The 14,143-nt window shown below is 36.4% G+C and overlaps 1 protein-coding gene across 2 annotated transcripts in view; it reads right to left on the bottom strand.

Moving 5' to 3' along the window:
- Window positions 1-351: 351 nt before the first annotated feature.
- ICA1L (islet cell autoantigen 1 like) overlaps window positions 352-14,143 on the bottom strand; it is a 69,826-nt gene continuing 56,034 nt past the window's right edge. Inside the window, exons 11-13 of one of the 2 annotated variants that reach the window (XM_032638451.1) lie at window positions 11,481-11,735; window positions 8,451-8,540; window positions 352-3,706 (exon numbers count right to left, since the gene is read on the bottom strand). In XM_032638451.1, coding sequence (XP_032494342.1) covers window positions 3,591-3,706; window positions 8,451-8,540; window positions 11,481-11,735 — 461 coding nt within the window. In that variant the 3' untranslated portion in view covers window positions 352-3,590. The remainder of the gene's footprint in view (window positions 3,707-8,450; window positions 8,541-11,480; window positions 11,736-14,143) is intronic. The other variant, XM_032638452.1, reaches the window with a different exon arrangement.

Raw genomic sequence — 14,143 nt, 5'->3', positions numbered from 1 at the left:
CCTGTCCTGTTCTATAGGTTTTCTTTGTTATATTTAAATACCTTACTGTTGTGTTTTAAATGCATTACTTTCAATACTGCTGAATTAGTTAATATTTTAAAGTTTGTGTTTCCTTCCTACTTTAATGTCTATATGCCAAGATTCTGGGTCTGCTTCATTGCTCAAGGTAAGGAAATGCAGGGCTCTGCCCGTGCTATGGAAGGTAGAAATAACTGGATCAATCAATCCTGCCTTGCTTTTTATTCCTCCCTTCAACAAATCAGGTTAAATGTTATGGCTTATATTTCACTGGCTATTGCTTCTAAGCTCAAAATTCTGCTATTTGTTTGTATTTTGTTACTGAGAGTATTTACACAAAGAACACACATTCTGTTATTTCCCATATCTTAACGCCACGAAGTCCCTCCTGCATGAAGTAAATTAGAAAGAATCAGTCTCACAAAGATATTAATTGTGCTGGTTTTATTTTCATTCTGTGGTATCTGTATCATTCAAACTACCTTCTTATTACTATGGTCCTGAGGTAAAACCCAAGTTTTTGAATAGAGAAACAATAACTGGATTTGTATTGTATTGAACACTTGAGCAAATAAACTTTGCTTTATGCCATCTTGTAATCTTTATTAAAAGAGGCTCAGAAAAATAGCACATTCAAACTTCCTTTGTTCATATGCTGTAAGACCTCTACTCTTCCAGATGGTCTATAAAGATAGTTATGTGAAATATCCGTAGTTGAAATACAAACACTTTTTCATTGTGCAGATACTGAAACCTGTTTTGTTAAAATACAGTTTGTTTCTAATCACATCAGTTATGTTTTACAATTATTGAAAGATTTCAAAAAATACAAAGTTACACCAATTTGATCTTAATCTGCCCTGGTATTCCTGCCTCTCTTATAAAGTGGTTGAAGAAAGATTAGGCAAATCTTTAGTTCTTCTGGGGCTCTTCTAAGTTTAAATGCATTCTTATTTGGTATTAAAAAGTATAACAGATATTTCCCCCCATTTAATATAAAAAGCATCCATTTATTTGAAAGAGTCGTTCTCAGCCCACCCTTGGTTAAGGTTAATTTATATACTTCTTTTTTTTTTTTATACTTCTTATTGAATGGTTATTCTAGATATAACCAGGAAGCAACTGATCACCTTTCTGTTCTGTGTTTATCCTGTCCTTCCTGTCATTCCCTACTGAATATGTGCTTGGTTTCTTATTTTAGTTTGTCTTTTATTTTAGGTTTCCTATTATACCTATTTTAGGTGTAATATAGCCAAGTTTCTGGACCTTAAATTAATGACTGAGCTTCAAATAATCTTGAGAAAATGTGAATAGTTACCTTCATTTTAATAGCAAAGTTTTAAATGTGCACTTCAAAAATGCAGTCAGACTTGCTAAGGCAGTTAATGTTGCTTTGAGGCTAAACAAGCAACTACATACTCTGTTGAAAGCGAAAATGCTAGAGAAATTAAGAACTGAAGAATAAAAATCCTTGTATGTTTCTATTTTTTGATAACCTTTGCTCTTGGAAAATTGGGGTTAGTATCCCCTTCACATTCATGGTCTGGGATTTGGGCCTGGAGAGACTAGTGATTTTCCTCTGCGCTGAGTGTCTTTGTTTACATGAAATAATAAGGATTGCTCTGCATGCATGTGAGGAAGCGATACAAATATTTTTGAACTAATGCATTAGTGAAAATGAAAGAAAAATGGCAAAAACGCAAGACATAAAATTAACATTTTCTGAGATACTTCAAAGTTGAAAGCACAGAGCAACCATGGGTATAGAATTTAGATAGTGATTCATAATTATAACCCCTGGTGATTGAATTTTGGTGGAACAAAGACAGTATTGCATTCTGGGGCATTAAACTGAATAAAAAGGGAGAGTTACAAAATGCTTCTTAATGGTTAACCAAGTAAAGAAATAGGAATAAGCGTGTGAAAATATTTTAAGGAAGAATTTACATAACCTTAAGTCCATGTTTCTGACCCTCAGATACGGTCTTTCCAGCCTACACACTACTTGACCACAGTTGTGGTTTTCTAAATAGCTTGTGGGCAGTTCAGACTGTAGTTAGGCCAGGCTGTTCTGGATGGGAAGTGGACTGCATTTTACCTGCCCTAGTCCATTCCTAAAAAATGTTCTTCTGGTGCTCGCTTCGGCAGCACATATACTAAAAAATGTTCTTCTGTATACAGAGACTCAGAGATTACAAGCAGTTCTCTTGTAAATAATAATTAAGCCTGTTTAGAACTAGGAGTACAATGAAAACTACTGTGAACGTCTTAGTTAAAATGTTTTCTTATGCAGATGCAATGGACTGGATGACGAAACAAGACACCTGGTGAACTGCCTCAGAACTAAAGGGTGGATGGGAAAAAAGAATAGGAAACTGAGTGACTGTGTGTATACAGTGGCTATGTTTTCATTAGCTTATGCTAACTTCATTAAATAGCCTTCCTTCCAATACTTAGACTCTAAACCTTTTAAGGGTAAGTTTGTCCTTAGTAATCAGATAGAGCCTCAGATGATGTCACCCACAGAAAAGTGGAAAAACACTCCCTTACTGATGGTATAGAGCTTTCTGTAACTTTGCCAGAAAGCATTCTGGGTTAAATCATGTCAAGAAATGTGGGGTAGTAAGTATTGCAAATCTGTACGAGAGTAAGTAAGTTATTAGAATTCTTTTCCCTCATTCAGGTAGAAGTTTCTGGGTCATTTCAGGAACACTACTGCCAGTTGCTCAGGGAGTATCCTTCCCTCATTTTCTTTCAGGAAGCATATGAATACAGTACATTGTAGTAGCAATGTGTGAAGAATCAAGCCTGAAGACACTTGGACAATGTCTGAAATACCACCATAGGATGGACATTCTTGTGGTTTATAAAATGGGAAGAGAGGTTTTTCTGTTTATGCAGAGGATGGACTTCTTAGCAAATAAATCATCCTGCTACTTCCCCAAGAAAATTCAATAATGAAATTGGGGGGTGTCCATGATTTTGTATGAAGGAAAAAAACTAAGGAATATTACATTTTAGCCTCCAAGTGGAGAAAACAAGCACCAAGTTTCTCTGTGATTTCACTGAAGCAAATTGAGTTCTCAAATCTTATTCTACCTTTCTAACTAAAGAAAGAACTGGTCTGGTTCTAGTGCTATTTTCCACAACAGAGAATTCCCCCTGCCACCGTTTTATTTAAAAACCAACCCCCAATCACAACCCAGTTTACATGCTGTCCTTTCTCTAGATACAGAATTCTCACAGCTAGCAAGGCAACTTATATATAAAAGGCTTTCCAAACAGATAAACACAACTCCTACTGATAATTATTCCTAGCTGTTATTTTTGAACTAACTTTTGATATGTATTTCAGACTCAATAGTTTCTAATATTTTCCATATATTATCAACAGCTGCAAGTCCAAGATATTAAAGAGATACTTAATGTATTAAAACGTGGTCCTTTCCATCTGTCTAACCTTGCAAACACAAGGTTTTCATATATGGGTGACAACATAGACTCCTTTCCATGAAGGCAGTAAGTTGCAAAATTGGTGTCTCAAGGCCATCGAAGTGGCATCATAACTTCAGTCAAGCATTAAGAAGTTCATCATCTGAGTGTCCAATAGCATCTGGGTTTGAAAGCGGATCCAAGTCTGCAAATAGATTGAACCAGGCTGACATGTCTTGGTTACCACTGTTGGGAGCTATTAAAAAAGAAAAAAACACATTAGAGTCTCAGATTTTAAAAATCACATTATTTACCACTTTTATGATTTTAAAGTAGATGCTTCTTTTGAATCAAATTTAAGACAGTTGACAAGTACAAACATCAATTACGTCTCCTTGAGGATAATTTTGAAAAGCTAATGCAAATAACCTCATGCTTTGCTGAGGCTATTTAAGTAATTGCATGTTGCTCTGAGAAAGGACTTGATTAAAAGTGAAAAGGCAGGAAGTAGAAGGCTCTCAGGTAAGTTCAAAATTTAACCTTTGTTCCTACAAAGTAGGAACATTACACTTGTAAACTTAATATTTAAAATCTATATTATAAAAGTAATATTAAAATACTAGACATAAAAAAAAAAAAATACTAGACATAGGGGGGGAATCCCCTAATCCTATCACATTTCCATGTGTACTTTAAAATTTTTGATAAATATATTATGGAAAAAAAATATATATATATATATTATGGAGTGGGTTATGTCTCGGATACGACTTCCTGTTTGTTACCTGACTGGAAAATTGCATATATCGATAGTCTACAAGTTGTGTGGCAGATAGTCAAGGATACACGTCTATACTGAAGGCTGGGACTAGTAAAAAACTGTGCAGGGCACAGACAGTGGGTCATCTCAGAAAGCTAGGCTCTTGAAGGCCAGGGGGTCCAGAAAGCAGGGCTGAGAGCCAGGGGACAATCTAAAGACCTAAGACCAGGGACACAGTGGGCAAAGGATGGAAGGCAGTCCTGCTCAGAAGAGTCTAAGGCAACCCCGTCTTACAATCACTCATGGTTACCACTTTCCACAGATCAGAGGGCTGGAGTTTGGGCTGTGGGGATCCCAAGCCTCAGGGATCAGGACAGAGTGAAAGGCTGCATTGTGTGTCCAGTTCTGCTTCTAGGAACCCCAAGGTAGTGTCAGTGATACCCACACAAATTCTGGCTTTGAGTCCTGGGTATACTACCTACTAATAAGTAATAATGGGCAAGTCATTTAACTTCAGGGGCCCTTGCTTCCTCATCTGTAAAGTAATGGTCATATAATTTATTATTTTTTAAATTTTTATTGGAGTATAATTGCTTTACAATGTTGTTAGTTTCTACTGTACAGCAAAGGATTATAGGCAAATAGCAGCTTTCCCAATACCTCAGCCTTTTCGTGTTCAATTCTGAAATTTACTCACTTTTATAGTCTCTAATAATTTAGCACAATTCAGTTTACTGAGTTTAAGAAGAGAAAACTATAATTATGAATAGTCTGAGTCCCTAAGGGATGGCTGTATTCAGAATTGGCTGCTGTGAATCTGTGATTTGCTCGGAATTGATGGATTCCCCAGATTTATCCCAAAGCATTAGGAAGAATTAAAATAGGGTTCCAGGAGTCCACAATGATACATACCAACAAATAAGTAAAAAATGAGGGACAAGACAAAGCTTTTCCATATAGTAGAATGTAACTAACAAAGGCGGAGGGGAGAGGAGATGGAAGACCGCCATTTGGCAACAGCCACCGCAATAGACGATTCGTGCAGGAATTATCAATGAATGCTAAATTAGCGGGTGCAACTTTAACACTCAGAAATAAGCCATTCATACAGTTGCAAAATATTTTTCAACATGATAATTATTAATTACAAAGGGAAAAATATAATAGTAATTTGACAGTGAACAAACCTGGCCGGCACCACCTTAACCAAGTGATCAGAGTTAACGATATAAGCAATAGGACAAAATAGACATCACGTGCCTCCTGATACGTTTTATTAAGAACACACAACATCGTTCCTGTGCTGCTAGTCTTGCCAAAATGCATAACACGAGTCTAATTATGAGACATCAGATAAACCCAACTCAAGGAATATTCTACAAAACAAATGGCCTGTACACACAAAAAAAGCCAAGACGATGAAAGACACAGATTGAGGAACTTTTCCAGATTAAGAAACTAAAGAAAAAAAAAAAGAAAGAAAAAAAAAAAAGAAACTAAAGAGACTTGACAACTAAATACAATGTGTGATCCTGGTTTGGATCCTGGACTAGGAAAAAAATCTTTTTTGTTACAAAATACATTAGTGGGACAACTGACAAAATATGACTAAGGTCTATAGATTAGATAATAGCAGTGTGGCAATGTTAATTTCTGATATTGATCACTGAATTGTGATTTTGTGAAAGAATGTCCTTTTTAGGAAACAGATGCTTAAGTATTTAGGGGTGAAGGGGCATTATGCCTGCTACTTAGTCTCAGAATAATTTCAGTTCAGAAGAAATTACATACATCTTAACACTCACACACGTAGAGAGAGACTAAGGTGAACATGGTGAAATCTAGGTGAAAACATATAGAAATATTTTGTATTTTTGCAAGCCTTTCTGTAGGACTAAAATTATTTGAAAAATTTAAAATATTGATACCACAAGGATTCAGAAGTCAGCCTGAAAGGGCTCCCACTGGTCAACACAGGGGCAATTTGAGCACCAAAATGATTAAGTACAGTAGTGATTATAAACCATCGAAAAAATACGAATCTATTCTGACAATAAATACATTCGTAAATGGGGAAGAAGGTTTTTTTTTTTGTTTACAGCAGGGTATTGAGGGATGGTGGAAGGAGCCAGTTGTATAGCATGTGAATTATATGTCAATAAGGATGTTTTAAAAATGTGATTAATGCATGAATGGATAAACTGTGGTATATCCATACAATGAAATATTATTCGACTTTAAAAAGAAAGGAAATCCTGTCACATGCTACAACCTGGATGAACTTTGAGGACATTATGCTGAGTGTAATAAGTCAGTTACAAAAAGACAAATACATTCCACTTATATGAGGTATCTAAAGTAGTCAAATTCATAGAAACAGAAAGTAAAATAGTGGTTACCAGGGCTGGGGAGAGAGAATGGGGAGTTAGTGTTTAATGGGTGGAGTTTCAGATTTGCAAGATGAAAAGTTCTGGAGATCCGTTTCACAGCAACGTGCATATACTTAACATTACTGAACTGTACACTTAAAAATGGTTAAGATGCCAATAAAGATGTTAAAAAAAAGGGTAAGATGGTAAATTTTGTTATGTGTTTTTACAATAAACAAAAGTGGAGGGAGTGCTAGGGTTGGAAAAATCACTTTTCATCCATCACAATAAAGACTGAATGAGGCAAAAAGCAACAATGGATGCTAAATCTATGTGGAAATTCTGACAAAGAGCAGGACGTGTACAAGGTCGCAAAGTGTCTCCCCACAGACTGCTTAGTAATTGCAAGGGAAGATCAAATAAAACAAAATAGTAATTGTATAGGAGAAAAACTGGACAACACCTTGATAGAGTGGTCAACATTAACAACACCCATGAGGGAGAGAGGAATAATTTTGAGATGTGAAACCCTGAGAAAGGAGCATCACCTATGTGTATTCTAGTCAGAATCTAGAATCTAGTCTAGCCTGACTAGATATATTCAGGATAACGAATAACCTAAATTTAATTATAAGGAGACCTCAAATAAAACGGAAATAAGGAGCATTCTATTAAAAACAAAAAACAGTGGAGCAGAGGGACTATATTCTTTTAAAATGCCCATGTCCAGAAATCAAAGAGAAGTTGTGGAAATGTTTCAGATTAAAAGAGACTAAAGGGACATGGCAACTGAATACAATACATGACCCTAGACTCTCTGTCCCAGAGGGGGACAGTGCCGTAAAGGACATTATGGAGTCAACTCACAAAAATGGAATACACATACCTGGTGGATCATAGAAAAGGATTACGTTAATATTAACAGCCATACTGTGGTTGTGCAAGAGAGTATACGTATTCTTAGGAAACACAAACTGCAGCATTAAGGGGTAAAGGGTCATGGTGTATGTAACTTACCCTCAAGTGGTTCAGATAAAATGACACACGCATTACACACACACACACAAGCCTGCATAAAGCAAACGGGGTAAAATACAACAGGTGAATCAGTAAAGAATATACATGTGTTCTTTGTGCCATTTTCATTTATGAAATATTTCTGTACGTCTGAAATTATGTCCAATTAAAAAGTTAAATCAGCATCAGTGACTAAGATTAATATGTATCTAAGATCCTGCAAGACAGAGAATGTGTCAATTTTCTATGTATATCCTACATGGTAATTACAACATGGACCAGCTCTGCAGACAAAATATAGTAAGTACGCCTAGAGCCTGTGCTCCGCAACAAAAGAAGCCACTGCATTGAGAAGCCCACACACCACAATGAAGAGTAGCCCCTGCTCACCGCAACTAGAGGAAACCCTGGCGCAGCAACAAAGACTCAACACAGTCAAAAATAAACAAATTTTAAAAATATATATAGTAAGTACTCAATATATATTAGCAATTACTACGTACCAGGCGTTATGCTAAGACCCTGGATGCGTTCTTTGTCAATAGGCATTCTGTAAACAAAGAGCATCTTCTATCCCTAATGGTATTATCCATTATCAACAAACCTTAACACAAAATATAAAAGATTAAGGTACAGAATTTAGTTTACTATGGCAGCTCACAATTTCTGTTCAATTCTTTCCACAGTGAGGGATAGCTAGATACAGCTTTCATTTTAATTCATTATTAACAAAGTACTTTTCTGGACAATATGAGGTGAAGACTGTAACATGGTCCTTTTCTAAATTTACCTGAACTTGACTGATTGTTAATATGATGGCATATTACTTGTGATAATATAAGTAAATAACTTACATTTTGTTAATTTCTTTGGACTCTGTGAAGGCACTGACTGGTTATCAATGTGTGAAAGAGGAAGTTCTAATCCCCCTTGGGAGGCCCAGCCTGGGGAAAGAGAAATAATGAATTATCCATTATTAATCAAATAGAAAGCATCAGCAAAACAAGAAAAGGGAAAAATATTTAATAAAAGTCCTCCAATCTTTGTACCAGTGTAATATTCCACAGTATAAGACATACATCTGCTATTATGAATTTTATTCAAATCATCTAAGTTTAGTCCCAGCTAGAGTTAGACTTTCTTACATTTTGCAAAGTGGTTCTGAAATAAATATATAAGCCTTTTTTCTTTAAAACAATGGCAAATGGATAAGGTGTAGAAAGAGAAGCTGTAAGGAGTCAGGAAGAGAGGAAATAAACATGACCATTAGAATCCTGAAACCTATGAATAATAGGTTTATACCCTTTGACTTGGTAATTCCATTCCTAGACATTTATCTTAAGGAAATAATTTAACTGAAGGAAAAAGTACCTGCATGATTTTGTTTATTGCAGCATTATCTATAACATGAAAAAGTAGAAACAATAAGGAAGGAATTAAGTGGACTGTGGTGGACAAATGTGCTGAAATATGATATACTCCTTAAAAAGTATCATTATGAATACTAGTAACACAGGGCAATGTCTACTGTAACATGAAAACGTATTTATACTATAATTAAAACACAGCACTAGAAAGGAACTTAGATTATCTGGCCTACTACCTTCCTTGTACAGTAGAGACCATCTGAGGCCCAAGTTCCTACTTGGGGCTCCTAGAACATAGATCTTTAACCTCTCAGGGCAGCTCGTCTTCCTGGTCTACATCACAGGAGAAAAAGAGGTAGACGTATAGGAGAGACTAGTGAAGTAGGAAGAGTCCTGTGCTGGGAAAAGTTTAACAGTTTAAACTGCCTGATGACTCAGCAAGACAAACACAACTGCCTTGGCTATTACGTGGGAATATCCCATCAGCCTGCAGGCAGGAACCAAGACAGACGTTCTGACTAGTGCAGAAATCCTGCTGATATTGTACGGCCAGAAAATAAGAGAAGAGTCCAGAGCTGCTGGTGATGTGGCAAGTGAAGGAGAAAGAGCAGGAGTTCATAGCAGAAAGTGAATCAGTTTGTAAATCTTTATAACTATTGGGCCATGGATATGCCACACGAGAATAACTGCTGTCTAAAATTTTACCACAAGCAAAACATCTGAATTATCCTAGACAGGGGGACTCGTTATCAAATAGTACGGTCCATTCTTACTTTTAGGTTATTTAACCAATTCTTACTGAGTCATTATTTAACTGATATTTATTTTATTTATTGAGCTATCTTTTATGCTGCTGTCATAGAAAGCACCAAGATAAATCACCCCACAGATCATGCCCTTGAGGTGCTTGAAGATTGGATAAAGCATGATGGTCTTGCAGATAAAGTATGAACATAAGTATTTTAATACAAAGTACAATGCATTAAGACACTGTGAGGTGCCGTGAGGCTGAAAGACAGGGATATAAGGCAGGATGAACTATGATCGCAGGGCTTCCCTGGTGGTGCAGTGGTTAAGAATCCGCCTGCCAACACAGGGGACACCAGTTCAAGCCCTGGTCCGGGAAGATCCCACAGGCCACGGAGCAACTAAGCCCATGCCCTACAACTACTGAGCCTGCACTCTAGAGCCTGTGAGCCACAACTACTGAGCCCACAAGCCACAATTACTGAAGCACACCTAGAGCCCGTGCTCCGCAACAAGAGAAGTCTCCGCAGTGAGAAGCCCGCGCACCGCAACAAAGACTAGCCCCTGCTCGATGCAACTAGCGCAGCAACGAAGACCCAATGCAGCCAAAAATAAATAAACAAAAATAAAATCTATATTAAAAAAAGAACTATGATCACAGCCATGAAAACCAATAAAGCACTGCAGGAGGCCAGAGGAGGGAGAAAGCATTTCCATTTGGCAGTACTGAGGGAGTCCTCAAGGTTGGTGTGACGGAGGAAACACTGGATGGGAACCTAATATTTGGGCCCAAGTCCACACTCTATTAGAGAACATTACAGCCAAAGAGGGGCATGAGCAAAGATGCCTCAGAAGGGTCTGGAAACAGTACGGTTACCGAAAATGGCAGGTATTTTGAAATAAGGTAGGAGATAAGGGTGGAAATGCAGGCACAGGCAGGATTGACCCTGGGGCCAATGGTGCTTTATTTTTGAAAAATGTAAGCAGGGTGCTGACATCTGAATCTGCTTCATAGAGAGAGAACTTTGAAGGAAACATGGAAGATGAATTGGGGTTTGGGAGACCTGTTAGGAGGAGTCACAGTAACCCAGGAAACCAAATGAGGTTCTAAATGGCAGAGGAGGAGGAGTGGGAAATTTGAGACACGTTTTAGAAACAGAATTGACAGGACTTCGGAACCAATATGGAAGTGGGGAGCAAAATGATTCCCAAAGTGTTGGGTTGGACACAGGATGGTGGAACAGCAGGTGAGTGGAGAGAGTCCTTGACATATAAGCAAAGCAGGTGACCCTTTCCTGCTCCCAGCTTTCCACCACAGTCCTCCATTCCCGCTGCCTTACCCTGAAGGCTGCTGTGGAACCAGCTCCAGACCTATTCCTTTTGCTCTTGTTAACTCTGAGCCCATAGGAAGAGAACACATCGAGTTTTGCTAGGTGGAACAAACAGTATCACTTGCCCTAGGCAGGGTAACTTAGCAGGTCAAGAGTTTTAAACAAGACACTGATTTTCTATGTAGAGAAGACACCCGGGAAAGTCAATGAAAAAATGTGGGGTTTAGTGGAGGTGGCAGGAAAGCAGCCCTTATTTCACTCTCGTTGACAGACTCCAATGATATTTGTTATTTTTCCCGTTGACTGGTGTGACTGCAGATTTTATCCAGTAGTACAGAAGCTAACTCAATCTCCTTGTTGATTTCAGCATCCACAGGCACATATTTTTGCTTCACAAAGATACAATTCAAGGGTATCCAAATGTTGCATAGACACTTACTGTTGAAAGCTCCAGCAGCATGAAGGCCAAGGTCAAAGAGTTGTGAAGGAAGGAATCCTGAGGAGTGAGCAAGAGGCTCAGACCCCCCAGAAGGCTCCTGGGATGTAAGACTGGCCTTGGGGCTCCCAAAGACAGCCTGGCATTCCTGGGAAAATTCACTAGCACTCCAACAACCAGGACTTAGGAGGCTGTTCAGAAATGAGAATTCCTTCTCAAAATCATCTTCCAATGAATCTACAGGTACATCTTTTGCAACTGTTGAGTGAATATAAAAACAGAATGTTTTTTTCTTTTTGAGGAAATGAGAATAGGATATAGGGCAAATCAAGTTTGTTTCATTGTTCTCATACTTTATTAACATAATTTTTAATGAACAATTAAACTGATTAGGAGTTTATGTGAAAATAATTTCTAATTAGGTAGGCTACAGATCAAAATGACCACATTTCACAATGAAAATATTAATAGTTATGAATATTTATGTATAAAATAATTAAGCAACCATCTATGTAAGACAGAAACAGGAAATGCGAGGAGAAACTGAAACAAGTTAAAAATAGGAGACTTTAATATACCACTCTCAGTAAAAAAACAGGCCAAGAGGACAAAAGTAAAGATATAAAAGATCTAAACAGCATAAAAAAACACGGTAGTTACTCTTGAATATAAGCAAACCCTAATAGAAAATGTACCTTTTTCTCAGGCACACACTGAAAATTCACAGAAATCAATTATAACTAAGGCACACACACAAATCAGTTTCTTAAAATAGAAATATTACGAACAATATACTCTGATTATAATGCAATAAAATGAGACAACTTTTTTAATGAAACCAGAAAGATAAAAATCTCTTCCACTTGCACATTTTTATACCTTCTATTAAACAATTCTTCGTTGGAAGGGTAATGGAATTTCTGAAAAATGATAAAGACATTTCATATCATAATCCATGGGATATTTAAATAACAACTAACATGAAAAATCATGACCCTAAATATCAATAAAATATTTATCATTAATAAATATTTATTTATCATTACCAATAAAAATGAAAGATAGGGGCTTCCAGCATGATAGAATGATGAGGTCTAGGGACCCGCACATCAGTTTTAAGTAACTGGTGAAAATGATTTTAAAAACAACCATTTAAAGTCTCTGGAAGTTGTTCCAAGGACACACACCAAGTGTAGAAACATTTACTCAAGAAAATCTATTAAAATTTAGAAAGAATGAAAGACTTGACCTAAGAACCACTCTCTTCCACCCACTTCTCAATTCAGCCAGATGAAAATTCGCTCTAGCCTGGCGGGAGTGGGGGAGTAGGAGAAGGATTAATTGCAAACAAGCATGAGAGAAGTTGGGGGTAATGGGAATAGTCTAATAGACAATTGTGATGGTTGCACAACTCTATAAATTTACTAAAAGTCATTGAATTTTATACTTACAATGGGTGAATTTTATGGTACTTAAATTATACCTTGATAAAGCTGTTAAAAAATCAAGAGATTTTGTACAACTCTATGTAAATAAATTAGAAAACCTAGACAAAATGAATAATTTCTGAGAAAAATATAATTTACTAAAATTGGTCCCAGTACAGATAGAAAGCTTAAACAGATCAATTTCCATAGAGAAGAAAACACAAAAAATCACAGGCCTAGATGTTTTCACAGGGCATAGATGCTGAAAAACCTGTTGGCAAAATTCAACAATCATTCCTAATAAAAACTCTTGAGAAAACAGGAATGTATGGATACTTAACACTGTAAAATATATACCTCAGTCCAAAAGCTAGCATCTTAATTAATTCAGAAACAGTACAGGCATTGACACTAAGATCAGGAACAATACTATTTCACATTGTTCTGGTGGTAGTAACCAATGCAATTAAACAAAAGAAATTAATTACAGTCACAAGAATTGATAAAGAAAAAACAGGACTATCTCTATTTGCAGAAGACATGATGGCATACCTGGAATGTTCCAGAAAATCAATGATAAAACAAACTATAAGCAAGTTCAGCAAGGTAGCAGGATATATGGTTAACATGCAAAAATTGTATCAATACACAAAATAATAACCAGTTAAAAGATAAAATGGAAAGAAAATGTCATTTATAATGGCAATAAAAGAAATAAAATATTCAGAAATAAACTTAACAAGAAATGTTCAAAACCTCTAAGAAAAAACTATATCTGAAAGATAGATAAGTAAACTTTAATAGAAAGATGCCCTTTGTTTCTGCTTAGGATGTCTTGACATCAGCAAGCTGTCAGTTTTCATATTTAATGTGATCACAATAAAAGTATCAATGAGTTTTTTTATGGAGCTAGACAGTTTTACATAAAACTCATATTGAAAAATAAACATGCAAGAATAGTTAAGAAAATAATGAAACGAAGAGGAAGATACTAGTCCCACCAGATACAAAAACACACAAAAAAGTTTCTATGAAAGTCCAGAAATAGACTCAAATACATATAGAAATCTAGCATATGATTGGAAGTTATCTCAAATTACTGGGGTAAACATGGCATTTAAAAAAATAATATAAAGGATAGCCATTTGCAAAAAGATAACATTTAATCCATTGTTAACGCCATATTGCATGAATAAACTCCAAATGAATTGGAGATCTAAATATAAAAAATAAAACTAT

The sequence above is a fragment of the Phocoena sinus genome, chromosome 7 (assembly GCF_008692025.1).
Source record: "Phocoena sinus isolate mPhoSin1 chromosome 7, mPhoSin1.pri, whole genome shotgun sequence".
Taxonomy (NCBI): Eukaryota; Metazoa; Chordata; class Mammalia; order Artiodactyla; family Phocoenidae; genus Phocoena; species Phocoena sinus.
Note: the sequence above shows the minus strand (reverse complement) of the source record. Positions and strands in the feature narration are given on the sequence as shown.